Here is a 22231-nt window from a genome sequence, read left to right as displayed (position 1 = left end):
TCCTTGTGGAATTATATTATTGACAAGGAGCAAGCTCCTCCATTATACATAAACTAGTTCTTACTTGTAGATCTTGGAGACAAGATCACGGTTCTTTGCACGGTATAAAACCAGCCAAAACTTGCACAACTTGGAAGTTGGCACCTTTTGATCCTTCTTGAGTCGCCTTCTCTCCTACACAATATGTGCAGGGCTCTCCTCTTGGCACTTGATTTCAATAGAGCTTCCGCAGCACTTGCACCTTCTCTTCTCCTCTTGGAATTTGATTTCAGTAGAGCTTCCGCAGCACTTACACCTTCTCTTCTCCTCTTGGAACTTGATTTCAATGGAGCTTCTGCAACACTTGATTTCAGCAGACCTTCCACAACACTTAACTTCAGCAGACCTTCCACAGCACTTACACCTTCTCTTCTCCTCTTGGAACTTGATTACAAAGTGATGCTTCCTTCACCTCTCTCCACCTGAGGAGAGCCTCCTCTTTTATAGGCTTTCAAGGGCTTCTCTTCTTGGAGAGAGACTTGAGTTGATCTTCATGCAAGATGTGGCTGTTCCAGGACCTACACTATAGCACTAATTTCGAGATATCTCTCTGTGTGTTGCTCGGATGAAAAAGTATCCAACACGAAAGTTGTAGATCTTTCTATCGCGAGATATTTTAAAAATGGATTCACCATGTCTTTTTAAAAAAAAATCTTCTCAAACTTATACTCTTAACTTGTGGTCCATGGAACCACCTTAAGGAGAGTTTATTAAATTGCCTTGGGCCTCAACCTTAAGATTAACTTCCACACAAAAGCTTGTGTCATTTTAGACCTTAGAAAGAATAAATCACTTCTCTCCTCACTTCCAGATGATCATGTCTCTTGTCTTTCTTAGTGAGAGAATTATCTCTCTCATCTTTATTAATGAAAGAAAAGACCTTAAACCTTGATTACACACAAGTAGACGTTTCCAAGCATCCCCGGATACACACAAATACATATACACAATGATAATGCACTTCCTCTTCCTAGAACTTAATCCATCTTCATTTATGTGTAACTCCTTGGTTCTTGTGTAACTTCTTTCCCCCTTCATAACTGGTACTGTCTGTAACAAATATCCTCGTCACAATGCTCTGATCACCCATTAAGTGATACACTAGGAATATTGGTCTCTAAATGGTCTCATGGCCATGCTAGATCATCATCAACACTTAAAGAAAAGTGAGTCATTAATTTATTGGCATAAATTTATTAAATAGAGAATGAGTAATAAGCAATCAATTTAGTGACAGGTTCCTTCTAAGGAAAATAGAAATCACATATGATTTGTAGTAATAGTTTGGGATGAGAAGTTTGACGATAGTGTAAAGATCCATGGCCTCTTAGGGATACAAGGGATTGGCCTAACATTTAAGGTTGTTATGGAAAAGAATAGAAGTTAAGTGGGGGTGTTGGCCCAATGCATGTAGAGACATTGGTGTGCCAATCACAATGAAACATGTAAAAAATGTGTGCTTTATGTCTAAGAGGAGGAATCGAACAAGTGCAACATACAAAAAACAAACTCCAAAGTGCAACCATACATAGATGTGCCAAACATTTTAGATGTCAAATAAGCCGAGTTTCCAACATGTGGCATGCCCTTTTTCCCTCCTACTTACTAAAATTACAATCACCTTGAATCACTTTCGAATGCAAGTAGTGACTAAACATGTGGCAAGACTTTTAGTGTGTTGTTGCATAGAGAGCTGAAGTAAGTGCATGAAGATGATTATGATTACATGATGGGTGTAGGCGGCTTCATCTTCCACAAGAAGACACTAGGTTAGCATCATGGAAGGCCCATGCCAAGAGGCACTAAAGGCTTATTTTATCCAAGAACCAGTATAGGGTGGACTTCTCATGATTTTGGACAGCCTAGCCTACATTAGCAGTCATCAACTCCATCTCGGACGTGGGGAGAAAAAACAATATATAGTGGCTATAGATTTAAAATGGCTTCACACATGTGATGGGAATTGTTTATAGTTTGTATTAGTCTTAAAGAAAATGAGATTAAACCATTAATTAGGAACATGACATAACAACTTTGAAGAATCTCTTTTATACATGTATATAGTGGTGCTTCAAAATTTGATAGGAAATGCCAAACTTAAGACAATGCTGCTAACCGCGAGAGGAAGCTAAACGTGGAACGCCTAGTTGTGTTTATCATTCTCTTGTGAGATCGTTCCTTCCCTTCAGTAAGCCTCTGGACACCAAGCCCTAATAGTTTTTTACCAGTGTGTGTGTGTTTTCAATTAATGTATCAAGGAATGCCACTGAATTAGGTCGGTTTGTCCAGATGTGGCACACCCAACCGTCTCTGCTTCAAATATCTTGGAAGGAAGTTGGACCCTTGCCTCGGCACCTGCGGCCTCCGCTTAGCTCCATTCCTTCCCTGCTGCTGGATGTATATCACACAGGCCAACAACAGAGCAAGCGCCGGTATGGCAATGCCCCCCGTGATCTTGGAATAGAAATCCGAGCTTGCAGAGTAAGCATTGGACACAGGTGGTCTAAGTCCGTCATACAAATGGGGTAGCAGCCTCAGCACAGTCACCCCCACATAGAAGAGCATCCGGAGGGGCTTTCCCTTCACTACCCACAAGTGATTCCCAACCACCTGAGGAAGCAAGAAGAGATCCTGTACCAAATCATAATACTCTTTCAGAATCCTCTTCCAATCATTATACAGATCCGTGGACATGGACAATGAAACAGGATGGATGATGAGTACAGTGCCGAACCCAAGCGCATGGACTCCTGCACATGTGGTCAGCACTTCTATGTCACTGGGCAACCTCAATAATTCAAGAGGTCGCCTCGAAAGCATGCGGGTCCTCGACTCGTACACCTTCTGCATTAATATTACTGTGAGTAAGAGGTTGGCAAGGGTTAGCATATTCATCATATACACAACCACATGACTCCACCTTCCCTCACTCGATACTGATACCATGCCATCTGAATCAGACCTCCTGCTGGCAGACAAGGCTTCAATGCCTGTTATCAGGGAAATGCTGAAACCAGCAGCTTGCACTCCAAGCATCACAAGAGATATGTAACGAGTAGAGCCAGCATGAGTCTTCACATACATGAGTTGACTAACTATACAGCCCAGTACGAGACTCAAGCTGAGAATGCTAAGACCCCCTTCTAGACTCTTCCGGGGCACTATGTCTTCGCTCTGTCTTTGGTAAAGAATGGGGAACGTTTCAATACTAATCTTAGGGAAAAAGAAAGGATCGTCCTCTCTTCTTCTGCTGGTGACAGTGAGTAACACTGTTGGGTTCATGAACCACCTTGCATTGGTGGGAGGGTATTCCACTTTGAGCACTATCTTACAATCCAATCCCTCCTCCAGTAATTCTGCATTTTCTTGGAACGTCTTCCATGGAGCATTCACCTCCCTGCAACCGAGTAGATAGGACCGTCCCACAGTGGGATCATACACACCTTCAGCAGCTATGGCCATCACCTTGTTGCCCAAATTGTCTGTTACCTTGAGCCGAGTGGCAACCCTGTAGAAGCTATTCTGCTCGTCGACCTTCTTGTACACTTCATCATCAGTGGTACTTTTAGGTGCAGCTACCTCTGCAAACTGCATCCAGGGCAGTGTCACACGATCTTCTATAGCAAACATACTTATTTGTATAAAATGTTGTAGACGAGGATCGTTGGACCAATCCCGATAAGTAATGGCAAAGGTTTGGAGAGACAGATCATCAGACAAGACCATTATATCCCCACCGTGGTTAGCAGAAGAAGGGTACTTCAACAGTGACTTCTTGATGCTGTCCCCTAAGCCAACCAGCTCATCCTGCTCCTGCAGAGCCCTTGCCTCCTTGATTTTTGTGTACTCATAGGTTATGTTTTGAGCAAGGTCAAAAGGGATCTGCCAGGAGTAAAGAGGTGAGTCAAGGGGGAGATGAAAAGACAGAGGATAGAAATCATCCGAGCTGCCACTACTACTGGAGATGCTGCCTCGTAAGATGTTTCTTTGACTCAGTGAGAGAGTGAGAGAAATGTAGATGGTAATCTTGGTATTGCATGCCTCTTTTATACTCGTCTGTGAGGATGATGCAGTCATGCCTCCTCGGCATCCCACCATGCACAGTTGGCCTGAATTGCTGTTCCACCTGCCCTCTGCAACCAGAGTGAGTCCATCTAAGCTTGTTTGTCCAAAGGGCCGCATTTGGTTTGCAGATGGAAAGACAGCCCGGAATACAGCACTGATGTTGGCACTGAAAGACCCATCCTCTGGGTAATCCACGCAACGAATGTCCTGCACCAGAAGCTGTGCACCATTAAAACGCACAGCTTCTAGTGTTGTACTCTTCAACTCATGTTGAAGAGAAGATTGGAAGGGGCCCAGTTTCATACATGTGGTCTTGGACAGGGTACAGTTCCAGTTAGGGAGGATGTCGACCCATTGCTCGCCAAGGAGTCCTTGCATAACAGTGCAAACAGAGCTCCCTTGGTACAGATTCTTAGGAGAAGAGACTTCCCCAGGCCTCCTTGGACTACCACAAGCAGAACGGACAAGGTCACCGGATTTGAAGTGATAATGGGCAGAAGCACCCATCTCGGAGAAGAGACCAATGGGGTCGAAGTAGTTAGGGTGTGTGGGTGCCTGCAGGCTCTGCAATCTACCTGCCACAGCCCTCGATGTGAGGGAGAGTTCTTTGGGGAAATGAAGCACAGCCATGATCTTTGAGTCATAAGCAAGCGGTGGGCGCGTAAGCGAGGCATAAGTAAGCCAGTCCCAGGGATGTGATTCATTTTTACCTCTGGAAGGAATCTTGGTGGATCCAAGCAAGCAAAGGAGTCTCTCTCCATTGTTCAGTTCAGCATACACTCCTTCCATGAGAATGACTAAACGTGAGAGGCCGGGAACTATCGCAAACCCATGGAGAGGACTGACCATGATAGAAAGCGATCCTTGTGATGAGATAGACACCTGTAAGACCGCACTCACATTCAATATGCTGCCTTTGGGAGACGGTGGAACCCCATTGAAGGGCAGCTGCACATCCGTGATCCAACTTGAGACCAGATGCATAGGTTCTTTAATCACAGAGGGACCTGCTACACTGTGACCCTGCTCCGGGAAGAAGGGCATCAATGGCTTCCTGACCTTACTTATATTGGGGGCGCGCTCCTGAACCCATACCCCGTTCAGGAATGTGAGCTCGTTTAAGATCCACCGGGGCTTTTCGCTGCCAGCCTCGCGCCAAAAGGAGGGATCTGTGGCGAGGTCCTCAAGGTGGGGCTGGCACTGCTGCTGGACTTCGTTGCTGCGGGTGTAGTTGGATTTGTACACAGAAGAGCTACCAGCTGCTGGAATATCTGCCATATTGATGTCAGCAGAGACAAAGGAGGTCGGAAGAGAGGGAATTATACTTTGAGCTATGGAAAGAAGCAGAGCAAGTAAATATAATAAGGAGAGCTGAAACACAGCTGGTGCAGGATGATGCAATCTGAATCGAGATGGCAGAGGCGCCATATGAACACAGTAGGGGAGATGATGGTTTGAGTGGGTGAGTTAAGCAGCCATACAAGAGGGAATTGTTTTACTTTAAGAATATTGTGAGGGACAGAGCCATACAATACTATGCAAAGAGCTTGTCAGCGCAGCAGGCGACAGTAACATACGAGGAAGGGAAAGACGCAGAAGAAGAAGAAGAAGAAGAAGAAGAGATGGATACGGTCTTAGCAGTGCATAGTCTGCTACATAAGAACACATGTGACAGTATGTTGTATAACATATACATACAAGTCAACGAAAGCTTACTCTATTGACTGGGCCGTTAAAAGTCAACTTAACGGTGAACCCTATCGTTTTTTTAAATGTGAAGATAAGAGACTATATTAATATTTACAGCCTTACATAGAAGCAACCTGCAAGTCAACCTCTTACATAGCTTTTTTAAGTTTTACCAATTACAACAATCCAACCTTCATGTTTCTCTTTCACCTTTAAAAGGCTAAGAACCCACACACAAAATTTGTCAAAACGATGGAGGATATGAGAGAATCCATGGCTTCCCTTGAAATAACAATAAGTTTCTTCCTTCCTACATCTTAACAAGGGCAACACTTCTCACTACTTGCCATACCTCAAAAATCACGGGTGGCATTGCTCCCTTCTATTCTAATAGGGCTAATTTCCATGAGATAACATCATGAAGTTGTGCTCGACTTAGGTAATCTTGTCCCTTCCTCTAGATTAACTTGATTGCATGGCCAAAATAGGTTAAGAGCATTTTCTTCATACCGTTTGCATAGAGTTCGACAATGGCTATCCATTTGTTTCCATTTCACGAGTTTGTCTCATGTAGAGACCTTGATCATAATAATTCTCCATAGTGCCTAGTTGTGCATCGCAAAAGGCATTGCTTTCCATGTATTTAGTGTGATTCTTCTAGCCTTTCTTATTAAGGGAGTATGAGAATATTTCTTCCAAAAGGCCAAGGCTTTAACTCTTCAATCCTCACTTCGTCCAAGAAGGATCTCAGCTTTGATAACATGTATTACAACTTTTTCATGTTTACTTGAATAGGTTTTGTATTATGGGCATCAACCCTAGTCAAACAAAGAAAAGTATCATGTAGAGTTCTTTGAAGACAAAGTATCCCAATAATTGAAAATATAGCCCATGCATTGCGAAAGAATCCTTAATTGTGACTATATATATGTAGAGTGTATGGATTTCAACGATAACTTGGAACTCAAGTTATGGACTTTTTTCTACTTTATCATATGCTATATACTAAAATAGCACAACTTGGACTTTGTTATACTGTATACGATACTAGAGGCTTTGCACCTAGAGTTTTCACACCAATGTTCTCTCGGTGCTTCACATCGGTGCTCTACAGTAGTAAAGCTCAAAGCACTTCTCTATAAATGTATCAATATATTTAACTTTTTTTTCAACATGATCGTATGGCCATGTATCTAAAATTAAAGTAAGAATGTTTTTCAAATTCACCACATATATTACACTTACACATGTACTTCTCATGTACTTGTATACGAATATGAAAGCAATATCCCTACTTATAGTAATACTAAAGGACCAAAAAAGATTAGTGTATAATACAATTTTTTGTATCTCAACCATACACAAAGATGAATGAACAATTTTTTATTTTTATTTTTGTAGCATAGGTCCATTGTACCATATCAAATTGAATAAAGAACTTCATCTCCCAAAATATAGTTTCACTTTGTAATAATACATCAATTATAATAGGTGATATGTTAACTTCAATATTTAGAAAGAAATCAATAACATTGTTCACATTACTCACATTACTTGAATGATTGAAAATTGATGTGCATCGCATAACATATAAGGGTGATGTGCCACATCCCCTCTCATACTATGTTATGCCACGTGGCCAGCCAACATTGCTTACCGCTTTTATAAAATATTAAAAATATTTAAAAAGAGTTTTTGTTAAATCTATTTTATGCAAAAAAAGGTTTAAAAGTAAAGTTATATCAAGTATTATTTGGGGTAATGACGTGCTAATCTCCTATATTGGTAGAGCAATCTATGGAATTTGGATGAAATTGATGCAAAGTAACAAAACAAGAGAGAACTTGGAACTCCCATTTACTCCAATTGTTTGGTATCCTCTTGGTGTGTGAGTGATGTATACAATAGACATCATCTATATGCAAAATGTAGTAGCACTAGATATAACTATAATATAAAATCTCTATATATAAAGGAGAGTTTCTATTGGTAAACCCATCCATTGGTAATTTTTCAATCACCCTTGTGAGAGATCTCTGAACAATATCATTCATTGCGAATGGCCGTAGTGCCTCTTGTGTTATGGTAAATAGACTTTACTTGTCATTTTGTGAGTTTTTTGTATGTTATAAGGCTAAGAATATGAAAGAAATCAATTTATAACCATGAGATTGTACAATAGATATGATGAAAATACTATAATAATAATATAACTTTAGGTTTATTTATTTGTAGATTCTCTTTGTCTATTTGCTACATAATCATAACCTGTTACACATAAGCACTGTGTATGATACTAGTCCTATTGTGCTTGGTAGATAGATGATAGTGAGCTAATATGCTTAATGCTATGGTGAGTAAATTATTAGGTGAAATTAGGTAGATTAATATTTTTAAAATTTTATTAAGTATAAATATTCTTTAGATAAATTTATATAATAAATGTAATGTATAATAATATTTTTATATATAATAGTATTGTTATTTTATTTGTGAGTTACAAGTTTAAGCTTCTTTAATGATACTTTTAACTAAATAATTATCTTTAATATTATAAATTAATTTAATTTAAAATTTTAGTTTTAAATAACACTTAATTATTTTATTAAAAACATTATTTTATTTAAAAAAGCTTTCTTTATGGAACATTTTGCTATTTTCTCTATATCTTTCAAGATTTTCTAGTTTTTTTTGCAAAAGCAGCAAGATCATGCACAAAACAAGAGAGTAAGATAAAATTTTGGGTTTTTTAATATCTTTCTCATATGGAATTAAAATTTAAAGCTTTCAAAGCCATTTTAAGGATTTTGGCATCCTTCTAAATACGATGGTGACATCAAAATATCATGATTCATCACAGAATTTTTTGCATCAAGTGTAGCAAGCTACATGAAACCCCTTTATTCATAACATTGTATAGTGTGATTAATATTTGTATGTTCTTTGAAGTTAGATATATGATATAAATGTAAATAGCATAATCAACATTCCATAATATAGGATGACAAGTCATGGCTTTTTTCATGGGGAAGTTTTGGTCCTATCATATGTTTTCTCTTATTCCTTTTCAATTTGTTAACTTATTCAATTCATTTATATTTTATAATTTTATCGATAATTAATATTTAGGATAATAGACTCACCACTTGGTCTACTTTGCAATAATGGTATTAGATCTTGGCTATGCAACTTTTGATCATTTTGTATCTTATGTGAAGGCAAGTACTATAGTACAATCAGTATCTTTAAAGAAGGTTGTTACAAACAAAAACTATGGTAACAAAAGCTATGGTCATATTTGGCATGCTTCAAAACTCTCATTTTATTATTTAACTATGTTGATTGATCATATTTCTCATCTCTAGTTTTTGGAAAGAGTTACTAGATTTTGAATGATTATATGGGTTGCCCAAACTCCAAAATTTTAAAGTTATCATCATGTCTATACTCAGTCTCAAATTCTCCTTTGGAGCTATTTTCCAAGTATTGTAACTTTCTTTCTATTCAGAATTTGAGAATGATATTTTCACATGAGCGGTGTTTGAGGTTAATCCCCTCACACAACCCAAAGGCACAAGAGAAAAGGAGTGTCAAAAAGATGAAAGACTTTGTCAAAGTGAAGAACTCGACTTAAGAAAACCATGAATACAACACCAAACACAAACAAAATAACTAAATTAACAATACCTCTTATAGCCCACAGAACATACAATAAGTAGAGCATCAACATCCACAAATTGAGACTGAAAGGTCATGAGTTACAGATAACAACCATGCAGTCCAGAATGTATTTTAAAAAACCTTCATAGTTATTTTTTTCCTTCACACCAAAGAAAAAAAATCAAGACTCAACGAATATTTCTATATTTGATGACAAAGTATACAACCTTCTTACCTCGAATTTCAATGATCATCAAGTCATAAGCTAATTGTACCACAATTCTTGAAGCTCAAAAGAACCAAATCTCTCCTTTCGACATTAGCATTAGCTTATTTTGTCCAATTTTTGTTTAAGTATGACCCTCTGTAAAAACTAGCAATTTTCCAAACATGAGAAGGGCCCCTACTCCTTAAACAGTGAGGTTTATATAGTTTTTCATCTTTCTCTACAAAACATGTTTACTAAAAGCTTAAACTTTTTTTTACATTTAAAGCATTGAGACTTCAATCATCTTTTTCATGCTTTTCGTTGCAAACCACCACATCTACAATTATAGTTACTACTAGTGGATACCGTGCGAGATAACACTTATAGGTGGGTTCTTCATCATGGCATCATCCTCCATACTTCAAGATCTCTTGTACGCTTTAATCTACCACACCACCACTATTTCAGCTAGCTGGTCCCAATCACCAACCCGAAACCACACAATACAACCCTAACTATTGAGACAATAAGTCTCAAGAAACTCATGTTGGTGGAGCACCCAGTCACCTCCAATCTTATTATGCTAGTCAAGATCACGACCACCACTCTAGAATATGCAAACCACCATAGAACCATATTGGTCTCTAGATCACTTTAGGCCATCCCACACTAGCCCCAAAACACATAGATGAGTCCAATTAGTGGTCATGACTAGCTCCTCTCTATCATAATTTCATGTTCCAGCAAAATAACAAATAGGCCATCTCCCATTATCTACACTGGTCTAGACCACAATAGCTAGTCTCAAGAACAACACAACTACCTCACAATCAATGAATTAGCTATTTGTCAATCACACAAAGTAGTGAGTGACCTATATCTCATAATGTGCTACTCCACCTTCAGAGCCAATGTAGGATCCTACGTCAATAATTGATTTTTGGATTGGCCCCTTCCAAGACAAGCCCAGGGGGTCTACCTTTATAGAATATGTAAGATACCACATGAGTTCAAAAGAAAGGGTATTCTATTTATTAAATTTTACAACAAATATTTACAAAATGGGTTTTTTAACTAGAATTTGAAAAAAATCCAAACGTTTAGTAAAGTAAAAGGGGTCATTTTAAGGCCTTATAACATATAAAGAAAGGGTATTTCTTAATATTCTTTAAATGCACATTATATAGATGATTTCTTATAGATGGACTCCCCAAGAAAACAAGACATGCTCACTACTAGCAATCATCCTCATCCTCTGGTTATGATACCATGATCCCACATGGTAAGAAAAAACCTCCATAAACTCATCCTAGTCCTTTCAACTTCTTTTCCATATTAGTAGTAGCTATTCGCCCATACATATAGACCGACTTTTCAACCAGCCAACAAGCCCTTGGACATCTTGGCTAGCAACCAATCAACACTAAAACCATCATTTCTCCCCATTCCCCAACATCAATATATCCAGTGGTATCATTCGCCACGAAAGCAGACCCTCTGGCATCATCATGAAGACCAAAAAAACACAGAAAAAGAGCCTTGAAGCAGCATTGCAATGACAGGACCCCCATGATCCACCCTAAGGCCCATCCTTTCTTCCATCCAAAAACACTACAGTCGCCCTAGATTTTGCTACCCATACTCCTCCCCCATAATCATGAACCTCTAACTGTCCAAAGTGGCTCTTCCAATATGCCAATTGATCCACCTACTCCAAAATTCCTACTCCATGGCAGTCACAACATTCTATTACTACAATTAATCCTTGTAATGTCATCAAGGAAACCAAAAAAAATCCACATAAAGCCACTACAAGTCAAAGTCATGGATGGTGAGTTGCCTTCTTGTGTTAGGATAGTCGAAGAACTCAAATGAATTTGTATCATACATCCTAAACCTAGAGCAACTGAGTTGAAAATTGTTTGCAATATCCTACCCTTGCCTCTGAACACCCTCCCAAAATAAGCACCAGCACCAATCTCTATCCATGTTTCATATGTTTGATCTAGGAATTCATATTTCTTAATAAGACCATCCACTCGTCCATTCTCGAATGTCTCTTTGAAAGCTTGGAGTCTCAATAATCTGTGCAATATCTCTCTTCTCTTCTTCATGAACTTTTTTCATAATCCTCAAACCAATTTCTACCTTTGTTCAATAATTGAACCATTAAAATTTGAAGTTTTAAGGCAAGGTTAGAGTGATATGTTGGATTGTGCATCCAAGCTCAAGTGTCTCGAGGAATCGCTAAGGATCCTTTCCTTTTGAACCATGAAATTCAAGAAAAGAAGTGGCCATTGAAAAACAGTAACCATCAATTGGTCAATAGCCATAAACAAAGTCAAATCTGCATTGCTTAGTAGGGTCACCAAGAAATATGTTATATGAGTGGTGTTTGAGGATAATCCCCTCACAGAGCCTGAAGACACAAGAGAAAAAGAGTGTCAGAAAGATAAGAGACTTTGTCAAAGTGAGGAGCTCAACTTAAGAAACCACAAATACAAGGCCAAACACAGACAAAATAAAATAACTAAAATAACAATGTCTCTTGTAGCCACTAAACATACAATAAGTAGAGCATCAATATCCACAAATTCAAATGGTTCTCTATCATACCTCCTAAACCTAGAGTAAGTGAGCTAAACTTGTGTGCAATATCCTACCCTTGTCTTTGAACACCGACGTGCTAAGTGTAGATGTGTGGACCCATCTAACCAGCCGGTCCATCATCAATGTCCGCATGTGTTGAGCTTGTCATCTCAACACTCCCCCTCAAGCTCAACTGCATCTCTGTAACTCCAAGTAAGCTTCGAAACTTTTGAAGCTTCTCTGTACCCAAGGCCTTCATGAAGATGTCAGCTATCTGATCCTGTGTGCTGACATACACCAAGTCAATCTCACCTGCTAGTACCTTCTCTCTCACAAAGTGGTAGTGTACCTCAATATGTTTTGTCCTGGCATGGAACACAGGGTTCCTAGCCAACTGTATACTGCTCATGTTGTCACAATAAATGAAAACTGGACCTTCCACCTGGACATCCAAATCAGCCAATAGCTTTTGCAGCCATACTACCTCACATGCTACAACAACAGCACCTCTATACTCAGCCTCTGTACTCGACAAAGCAACTGTAGATTGCTTTTTGCTGCTCCATGCAACTGCTGCACTACCAAGAGAGAACATGTATCCGCTGGTAGATCTTCTATCGGACATACTACCAGCCCAATCTGCATCTGTGTATCCAAACACCTGTACATCTGTACCTGCCTCATAGAAAAGTCCATAATGTAATGTGGACTTCACATATCTCAATATGCGTCTGACTGCATCCAAATGTGGCTTTCTAGGTACTTGCATAAACTGACTCACAAGACCAACATCATAGCTTAAGTCTGGCCTTGTAATGGTCATGTAGATCAAACTCCCCACTATCCTCCTGAACATAGTAGGGTCTTCTATCTCATCCCCAACATCAGCACTCAGCTTTACATTCTGCTCCAACGGGACTGAAAGTGGTTTGCATGCAGTCATACCATACTTGAATAACATATCCAAGCCATACTGTCTTTGGAACAACCATATACCATCATCACATCTGATCACCTCAATGCCAAGGAAGTACCTTAGCTCACCTAAATACTTCATCTCAAACTTCATCTTCAAATAGTCCTTGACTTCAGCAATCCCACTATCACTATCACCTGTAATAATCAAGTCATCCACATAGATGACTATGATGACCAAACCTGCATCTCCCTTTCTCACATAAAGTGAGTGATCAGCATCAGAAACATAAAAGCCAATATTGACAAGATACTCTCTGATCTTGTCAGACCATGCTCTTGGTGCTTGCTTGAGCCCATAGAGTGCCTTCTTCAACCTGCACACATACGTGGGATGCTCTAAATCTTCATAACCTACTAGCTGATCCATATACACTTCTTCTTGCAAATCACCATGCAAGAAGACATTCTTTACATCCATTTGCTGCAACCTCCAACCTTTGGCTGCTGCCAAAGCAATCACACATCTGACAGTTGCCATCCTAGCAACTGGACTGAAGGTTTCATCATAATCTATGCCATATGTTTGGGCATAGCCTTTTGCAACCAGCCTAGCTTTGTACCTGCTAATAGAACCATCTGCATTGTGCTTAATCTTATAAACCCACTTACATCCGATAGCTTTCTTTCCCTTTGGCAATGATACTAGATCCCAAGTCTTATTGGCCTCTAATGCAACCATCTCCTCATCCATTGCTGCATCCCAATGAGCATGACCAACAGCCTCCTCAAAACATGTGGGCTCAACATCCTCAACTAGTTTCACCATATAAGCATAATGGCGAGCTACATAACCCTCAAAACCAAATCTTTTAATAGGGTATCTCACCCTGCTAAACCTGCGTACCACTGGATCACTCAATGGAGTCTTTGCATTAACACGTGCTCTCTGCACACCTAGAGTCCTCACTGAAGGAATGCCAAGCTCATCATCCAAGCTCTCTGAGCCACTGGAGTCTCCATCAAGAACTGCATCAATGCCTTCTGACACTTTATTCTTTCCTTTGTCTTTGCCTGTAGTGCTACTAGATGCACTCGAAGATGTAGAGGTACTCCTTAGTCTCCCAGACCAAGGACTACCAGATGATGTCTCTGGTCCACTTAGAGTCCGTGATTCTTGCCTTTCAGCCTGCACATGAGTGTCATGATCATCATCAACATCCAATGCATCACCACTAGATGCATACCAACTGCTCATTTCATCAAAGATGACATCCCTGCTCACTCTGAACTTACATGTGACAGGGTTGTAACATCGATACCCTTTTTGCTCTAAAGAGTATCCAATAAAGATACACTTTTCAGCCTTTGGATCCAGTTTCTTCCGCAACTCATTTGGCACATGAACATACGCAATGCAGCCAAATACTTTCAAGTGTGAAACATCAGGCTTCTTACCTGTAAAACATTCTTCGGGGGTCATACCATGAACTGCAGCTGTGGGAGTTCTGTTCATAATATAAACAGCAGTATGAACAGCCTCAAACCAAAAATGCTTAGGCATATTCTTTTCAGCCATCAAGGCGCATGCAACTTCTGCAATATGCCTGTTTTTCCTTTCTGCAACCCCATTTTGCTGTGGGGTATACCTGCATGTGAACTGTCTCTTTATCCCATGAGACCTCAGAAAATCACTGAACTCATTTGAGAGGTACTCTCCCCCTCCATCTGACCTCAGGCACTTTACTTTCAAGCCTGTTTCTCTTTCAACTGTAGCCTTGAAAGTTCTAAAGTGCTCAAAAGCTTCACTCTTTTCCTTCATAAAATATACCCACAGCTTTCTAGAACAATCATCAATGAATGTGACAAAGTATGAACTGCCTCCAAGAGATACATTTTGTGTAGGCCCCCAAATGTCTGTATGCACAACATCAAGGATATTTCTGCTTACATCTCTGTCATATGAAAAGGGTTGTCTTGCCTGCTTACCAAACTGACATGCTTCACATACCTTCTGAAATTTTGCAACTTTAAATGTAAGCAAACCTGTAACCAACCCTTTGGACTACATTAATTTCAGCCTTTGTACATTTGCATGTCCAATGCGTTTGTGCCAAATTTCAATGTCTGCAACAACACCTTTTCCTTTGGCATACATAGCAGCATTCATAGTAGGAATTCCAGCATCTAGAGTGAACATACGTCCAACTCTACTTCCCTTTGCTACCAACCTGCACTTGTCATTGAAGTCTTCTACAAAGCAGCCCTTTGCATTAAATCTGACTTGCAGCCCTTGCTCTACCATTTGACCGACTGACACCAAGTTCTTTGTAATAGATGGCACATGCAATACATCTGAAAGACTCTTTGTCTTACCATCATGCAAGGACAAGGGAACTTTTCCAATGTGTGAAATTGGGTGGCATGAGTCATCACCCGTCTGCACATAACGTGCATTCTGCGAATCCTGCATCTCCCCAAACCATTCTGCATGGCTGGTCATATGATTGGATGCACCTGAATCAACATACCAAACATCTTCATGTGTTCCCTTTCCTGTAACAGCATTCAGCATATGCTGCATAACGAACAAATATTCATTTTTATCTTCATTCTGTTGTGAAGACGATGCATAGTTTCCTTGCTGCAACTTACCACTGCGGATATCATCTCTCTTAGCATAACATTGGGCTGAATATGACCTGTTTTGCCACAGTAGTGGCACACAATACCAGAGTTGTTAGAACCTCTGTTCTGCCATCCACCTCTTCCTCTAAAGCTCCCCCTGCCTCTAAAGTTACCACGACCTCCTGAAACGTGCATATCACCAAATTGCTGATTCAATCTGTTTTGCTGGTTGTCACTACCACGTCCTGTACCACGGCCTCTTGAAGAGAACCTGCCACGTCCCCTTCCTGAACTGGAGTAGAAAGCTTGGACCTGTTCACCACTTCTTTGAGGTGTCTCACTCTGCATGTTGATCTCTTCAGTGATCATAAGGGAGACCAACTCATCGAAATCTGGAAATGGCTTTCTGACATATACAGAAGTTACAAAAGACTTCCAAGCCTTTTCATTGTTAAGTCCACCCAAGGTAGACGACACCAAATCATCATCATCGAGCATTGCATCAATCGCTGCCAATGCATCTGCAATGCTTCTTACCTTCAGTGCATACTCATTGATAGACATCTTCCCTTTCTTCAATGTATTCAACTCTTGCTTGAGTTGAATCTTTCGTGCCTTTGTATTTACAGAAAACATACTTTCAAGTATGGTCCAAGCTGCATATGAATTCTCTGCATTTCTAATGTGTCCCAGCATATTATTGTCAATTACTGCAGACAACCAATACATGACCTTTTTATCCTTTGCATTCCATTCCTTCCGTGCCTTTGTCTCTTCTGCAGTTGGAGGATCACTCATCTCCGGTTCCTTTTCTTCACCTGAAACAAACTCGTAGAGGCCTTTTCCAATAAGGAAGTTCGTGACACGGAACTTCCATGAAGGGTAGTTGTTCTTGTCGAGATTCTCAATGATAGGGCTTCCACTATTCTCTGCCATTATCACAAAATTAATACCAACAGCAAGTAAATCTTCTGCAACCCTGGACCTGTAGTGCACAGCAATACACCAGACAGCCTTGTTAACTGTCTGCTCAACAATACATGCAATCTGCAACCTTTTTGCAGATAAACCTTGTATTTACTCACTGGTAAACACCTTTGAACTTACAGATCTGAAATCTGTAACCTGCGCACCCACGTTCAGTCAATACAGTCGAAGTCACAGTGTACCCCGAAACTGCTGTCCGCAACCTTGCGGCTCTAAAACGGGCCTTGAAACGGCCTCAAATGCCCAAAATCTCTGCAGCGGGAAAGCCCTAAAGGGCACATCTGCAGAATATACAGCGCTCTTCGCGCACACCAAATCTCACTGTAATCTAAGATTTTTGCTCTGCCCTGCTTCCGGTGCCTCCACAGGCACTATCCAAGAGAAGGAGTGGAAGAATGGGAGAGATTCTTACCCGTAGCTTGCTTGCTCGAACCTTGCTTCTTCTCCTTCACTTCAACCTTCGAAATCAGCCTCTCTCAATGGCGCGGCTCTGATACCATGTCAAGAATCGCGTGGTGGAGGGGGTTGCTCAAGATGCTGTGCCGAACACACACAGAATGCACAAGGAGAAGCTCACTCAAGAGACAAGAAGAGAGATGGAGGCCAAAACGTTTTCTTGCTGATTTCTTCTTCTTCTTCCACACTCTTTACAATGTACACAAAGTATAGATAAGATACAACATAAAAGGAAAGTAGCCTACTAAGTCAAACAATGCATAACCGACTACACTAGTCGACTGGCGCTATAACTATGCCAGCTGTAAATAGGTGTAACAACCTGAATATAATAAGTAATGAGTCAGTGGCCATGTGAGAGTCATAATGACCACCGACGTGCTAAGTGTAGACGTGTGGACCCATCTAACCAGGCGATCCATCATCAATGTCCGCATGTGTTGAGCTTGTCATCTCAACAATCTATGGGGGGAAGTTCTTCCACATAGTCCACTGAGGAGCCTACAAAGGGTTTCAACTGACTAACATGAAACACATTGTGGATTTTGATGGTAGGGGGGAGTTCTAAGCGGTAGGCCAAGTCGCCAACTCTCTTCATGATTTGATATGGGTCATAGAAGTGATGGGCTAGCTTGTTATTGCTACCCTCTTTGAGAGTTGAGTAGCGGGACTTAGGCACTTTCAAAAGGACCAATTCCCCCTCCTAGAATTCCAAATGCCTTCATTTTTCATCAGCATAGAGTTTCATGTGTGTTTGGTCCTCAATAAACAAGACTGTAGGAAGGGGAACCTTATACCCGTATAAGGTCTCAAAAGGGAAAACTCCAATGCTAGAGTGTGTGGAGTTATTATATGCAAAATCAGCCAAGTGAAGCCACGTATCCCAACTGTGTTGTACATCATGGAAAAAGTGCCTCAAATATGTCTTAAGTCATTTGTTCACTCTCTCAGTTTGGCCATTAGTCCGAGGGTGGTACACAGTGGATGGAGCAAGATTGGTCCCATGGAGGTGAAAACTGTCTGCCAGAAGTTGCTCATAAACTTTGCATCCTGATCATGTGCTATGGCTTGTAGTAAGCCATGCAGCTTGAAGACATTTTCCATAAACTGAGTAGTTACCTAAGAGGCAGTATATTGGATCTTATTGGGGATAAAGTGGGCAGCTTTGGTGAGGCAATCAACTACCACATAGATACTGTTCCACCCTTTCTTAATCACAGGAAGGCCGGTGATAAAGTCCATTATGATGTGAGTCCATTTCCCTTCAAGTTAGGGAGAGGTTGCAAGAGGCCAGCGGGCCTAAGTGTACTATCCTTGTTCTGTTGGCATGGAACACATTTGGTCACAAAGTCCTTGACGTCCCTCCATAAGCCTTTCCAATGAAAGCTCTTGGCAATCATGTCATACATTTTGAAAACACCGAAGTGGCCAGCAGTGGGGCAAGAATGCATTTCTTCCATGATCTTCTGCGTGAAAGGGGAAGTGTGCGAGATGACAATCTTGCCATGGAACCAAGTAAGGCCATGCTTGAGCTGATATTGGGAGTTTTCAGCCATAACCCCATGCTGTAATTTTTGAAATGTGTGTCTAAAATGATCATCTAACAAGTAAACCTCTTGGAGCTCTTCAACCCAATCACTGTGCAATTCTGAGATAGAGTACATGCCCAGATTCGAGAGAGAGAATCAACCACAATATTATCCTTGCCTCGCGTGTGTGAAATTTCAAAGTCATAGTTCTGTAAGGTTGCCATCCATCGCCTTTGCTTAGGAGTCAAAGTAGACTGAGTCAAGAAGTATTGGAAGACTCGGTGATCGCTTTTTGCTTGGAAGCGGCTGCCATACAAATAGTGGTGCCATTTCTTGATGGCATGGAGGATGGCCAACATCTCTTGGTCATATACATTCATTTGCATCTCCTTCTCATCAAGCTTGCAGCTTTCAAATGCAATCACACCATGCTCTTGCAACAATACTGCACCAATACCCCGGCCACTGGCATCACAATGAATGGTAAATAGCTTAGAGAAGTCAGGGCAAACAAGGATGGGGGATGAAGTAAGCGCATCCTTTAATTGTTTGAAGCTATGATCTGTAGTGGCATCCCAAAAGAATGACTCTTTTCTCAAGTGATCAGTCAAAGGTGCTGCAATGGTGGCATAGTGCTTAATGAAGCGTCTGTAGAATGAAGAGAGACCAAGGAAGCCATGCAAGGAAGTGGTGGTGGAAGGAGTGGGCCAATATTTAACACATTGCACCTTTTTTAGGTCAGCTTGTATACCATTTTTGCTCACAATGTGTCCCAAGTACTCCACAGATGTCTACATGAATATGGATTTGCTCTCCTTAGCAAAGAGTCGATGCTCTTTCAATATGTCAAACACCCTCCGAATGTGTGTCAAGTACTCCAGAAATGACTTGCTATAAATAAGGATGTCATCAAAGAAAACAAGCATAAACTTGAACATAAAAGGCTATAGGATTTTGTTCATGAGGCTTTGAAAGGTGGCAGGGGCGTTAGTCAACCCAAAAGGCATCACAAGAAAATGGTAAAGTCCACGATCAGTCCTGAAGGCCATTTTGATCTCCTTTCTTGCCCGCATACGAATCTAATGGTAGCTAGAGCGCAAGAAGTCAATCTTAGTGAAAAAGCATGCCCCTTTTAACTCATCCAGCAAATCATCAATCCGTGATCTCGTCTATGGTATGGGGTAACGGTTTTTCACTGTAATTTTGTTCAAATCTTTGTAGTTGATGCACATGTGAAAGGAGCCATCTTTCTTTTTTATTAAGAGGATAAGGGATGCATAGGGGGAAGAACTCGGTTCAATGAAACCCATCTCCAACAAGTCCTTGATTTTCTTTGCAACCTCTTCACTCTCACACTTGGAGAGTCTATAGGGGGGTTTGTTCACTTGCTTGGAATGGGGCTCTAGGTCAAGTGGGTGGTCCACTTGTCTCTTGGGAGGGAGGGATGTAGGCATCTGAAATAAGTCATTCTATTCCTCAAGTAAGGCCTACAAGGCAGAGTTATGAGATACTGCAGAGGGCTGATCAAAAGTGTCCTTATTTAATTGCAAAACAAAGATTTGTGAGCATTTCTTAAACTCCCGTTTGAGTTGCTTTGCTGTAATGAGCTGAAACTTAGCATGATCTCGAACTCCCTCTAGGTGGATAGGCTATCCATGCATCATAAACTCCATGTAAAGCTAAGAGAAGTCCATAGCAAATTTTCCCAATTGTTTCAGTCAATCATAGCCCAAGACAACATCAATGGGGCCCATATCTAGGGCAATCAGATCCACTAGTGCCACATAATTTTCAACCAGGCATAAGGGAACTATGAGACATACATGTGTGCTGATGTCTTCTTCTCCATTTTCTACTTAGACCTTCAAGGGGTGGTGTAATGCCATAGGGGTACATTTCAACCAATCAATGGTTGATTTATTGACAAAATTGTGACTGCTTCCACTATCCACAAGGATAAAAACATGCTTTCCATTGATACTGCCTTGAATACAAAGATATTGGGGCTGCGGGGACCCATCCAAGCATCCAAGGAGATCGAGCAAAGGAAAGTGGGAGGTGGGTGGGATGTTAAATCAAGTATCTGTGAGGGAGCACCGCCCGGTTCAAAGGGAAACCCATCCTCTAGGTCATAGAATTGCTCATGATCAACATCCTCCATGGGCTCAGCCTGGTCAATGGCCAGGTCATGCTCCTCATTGTGCCAATCTTCCATGACATACATGCTATGAACTTTGACCTTAGCTGTCTTGTACAGGCATTTGGAGGCATGATCAGCAATGTACTTATCTCCACATTTAAAGAATAAGCCCTTTTCTTTCCGTTCCTTCATAACATCTGGGGAGATGAAACATTGATATCCATGGGAAGGTGATGCAGTGGTCTGTTTATTTTCAGCATACCTATTTTCAGCAGTAGAGCCCGATGCTATCCCAAAAGTGCCCATTTTTCTTTGAGCATGGAAGGAGAGGTAAGTGGGTACTTTGAGGCTGTTATTAGGCATAGAAGTGCCTCGAAAACCACCTTTGTATGGGGCTGATCGTGAAAGGATGCGGGGAGGTCCAACACATTGCTGAAAATGCTCATTCTTACAGTACTTTCTTGCATATCTCTTCGCCAGTTCAATTGCATCAAACAGTGTAGTAGGTCTTTGGGCCATGACATCAGCCAATAGACTCGGTTCCAACCCATAGATGTACTTGTGCAATTTAGCATCGTCACTAATGCTTTCCACATACATGGTCAAGTTCATGAACTGATTTGTGTAGTCACATACAATGAGGTTACGTTGGTCAAGAGTGTACCATTGTCTTGCCAAAACCGTTCTTTTTCCACAGGGGACACAAAAACTTGGACCATATGCATTTTGAAATCTTCCCAAATTCTCCTAATTGATATAGTGCCACCACGTGTGGGCAAAACCTTCCAAATGGAGAGAAGTAAAAAGTATTTTCTGATCATCAGTGCAGAGGTAGATGTTGAAGTAGGACTCCAACTTGGACGTCCATCCTTCCAGGTCAGATGGTGAGGGGGATTTCCCATTATACTTTGTTAGGATGGCCTTGTCACGTAGATCATAGGGGTCATGTTGCCTATGAAATCCTTGCTATCCATGCAACCCATGGTGGCCATACATGCCCTATTGTCCATACATCCCTTGTGGTGCATTAAGCTCATGTTGTTCATTATAACCATGCTGTCCATGAGTGCCAGGCTAGCCATTTGTACCATATTGTCCTTGATGGGGTTGATGTCAAGATTGTGGGAGAGAAGGAAGGAGTCTCACTTGTAGCTCTCTCACTTGCACAATGGGGGAATACACACAAAGGTGGAGGCTGAAAACAGTTTTCCTCTTCTTAGTTGTGTAAGCCAAAAGAACTCCAGTACATAGAAATAGAAGAACCCTATATATGGGTCTCAAACCAAACTCAACTAACTAAGGTGGCATACTAACTGAGCCACGAAC

General features: G+C 40.8%; 1 protein-coding gene across 1 annotated transcript; it reads right to left on the bottom strand.

Annotated features, from left to right (window-relative positions):
• Positions 1-1707: 1707 nt before the first annotated feature.
• LOC148024322 (uncharacterized) lies at positions 1708-5689 on the bottom strand. Its single transcript, XM_087693687.1, has one exon. It carries the CDS (start codon positions 5530-5532, stop codon positions 2311-2313), a length of 3222 nt encoding a protein of 1073 aa, XP_087549813.1. The 5' UTR covers positions 5533-5689; the 3' UTR covers positions 1708-2310.
• Between the last annotated feature and the right edge of the window lie 16542 nt (positions 5690-22231).

The sequence above is a fragment of the Lygodium microphyllum genome, chromosome 15, assembly GCF_053477565.2.
Source record: "Lygodium microphyllum isolate KBCC chromosome 15, Lygodium_microphyllum_v1.1.10, whole genome shotgun sequence".
Classification (NCBI taxonomy): domain Eukaryota; kingdom Viridiplantae; phylum Streptophyta; class Polypodiopsida; order Schizaeales; family Lygodiaceae; genus Lygodium; species Lygodium microphyllum.
Note: the sequence above shows the minus strand (reverse complement) of the source record. Positions and strands in the feature narration are given on the sequence as shown.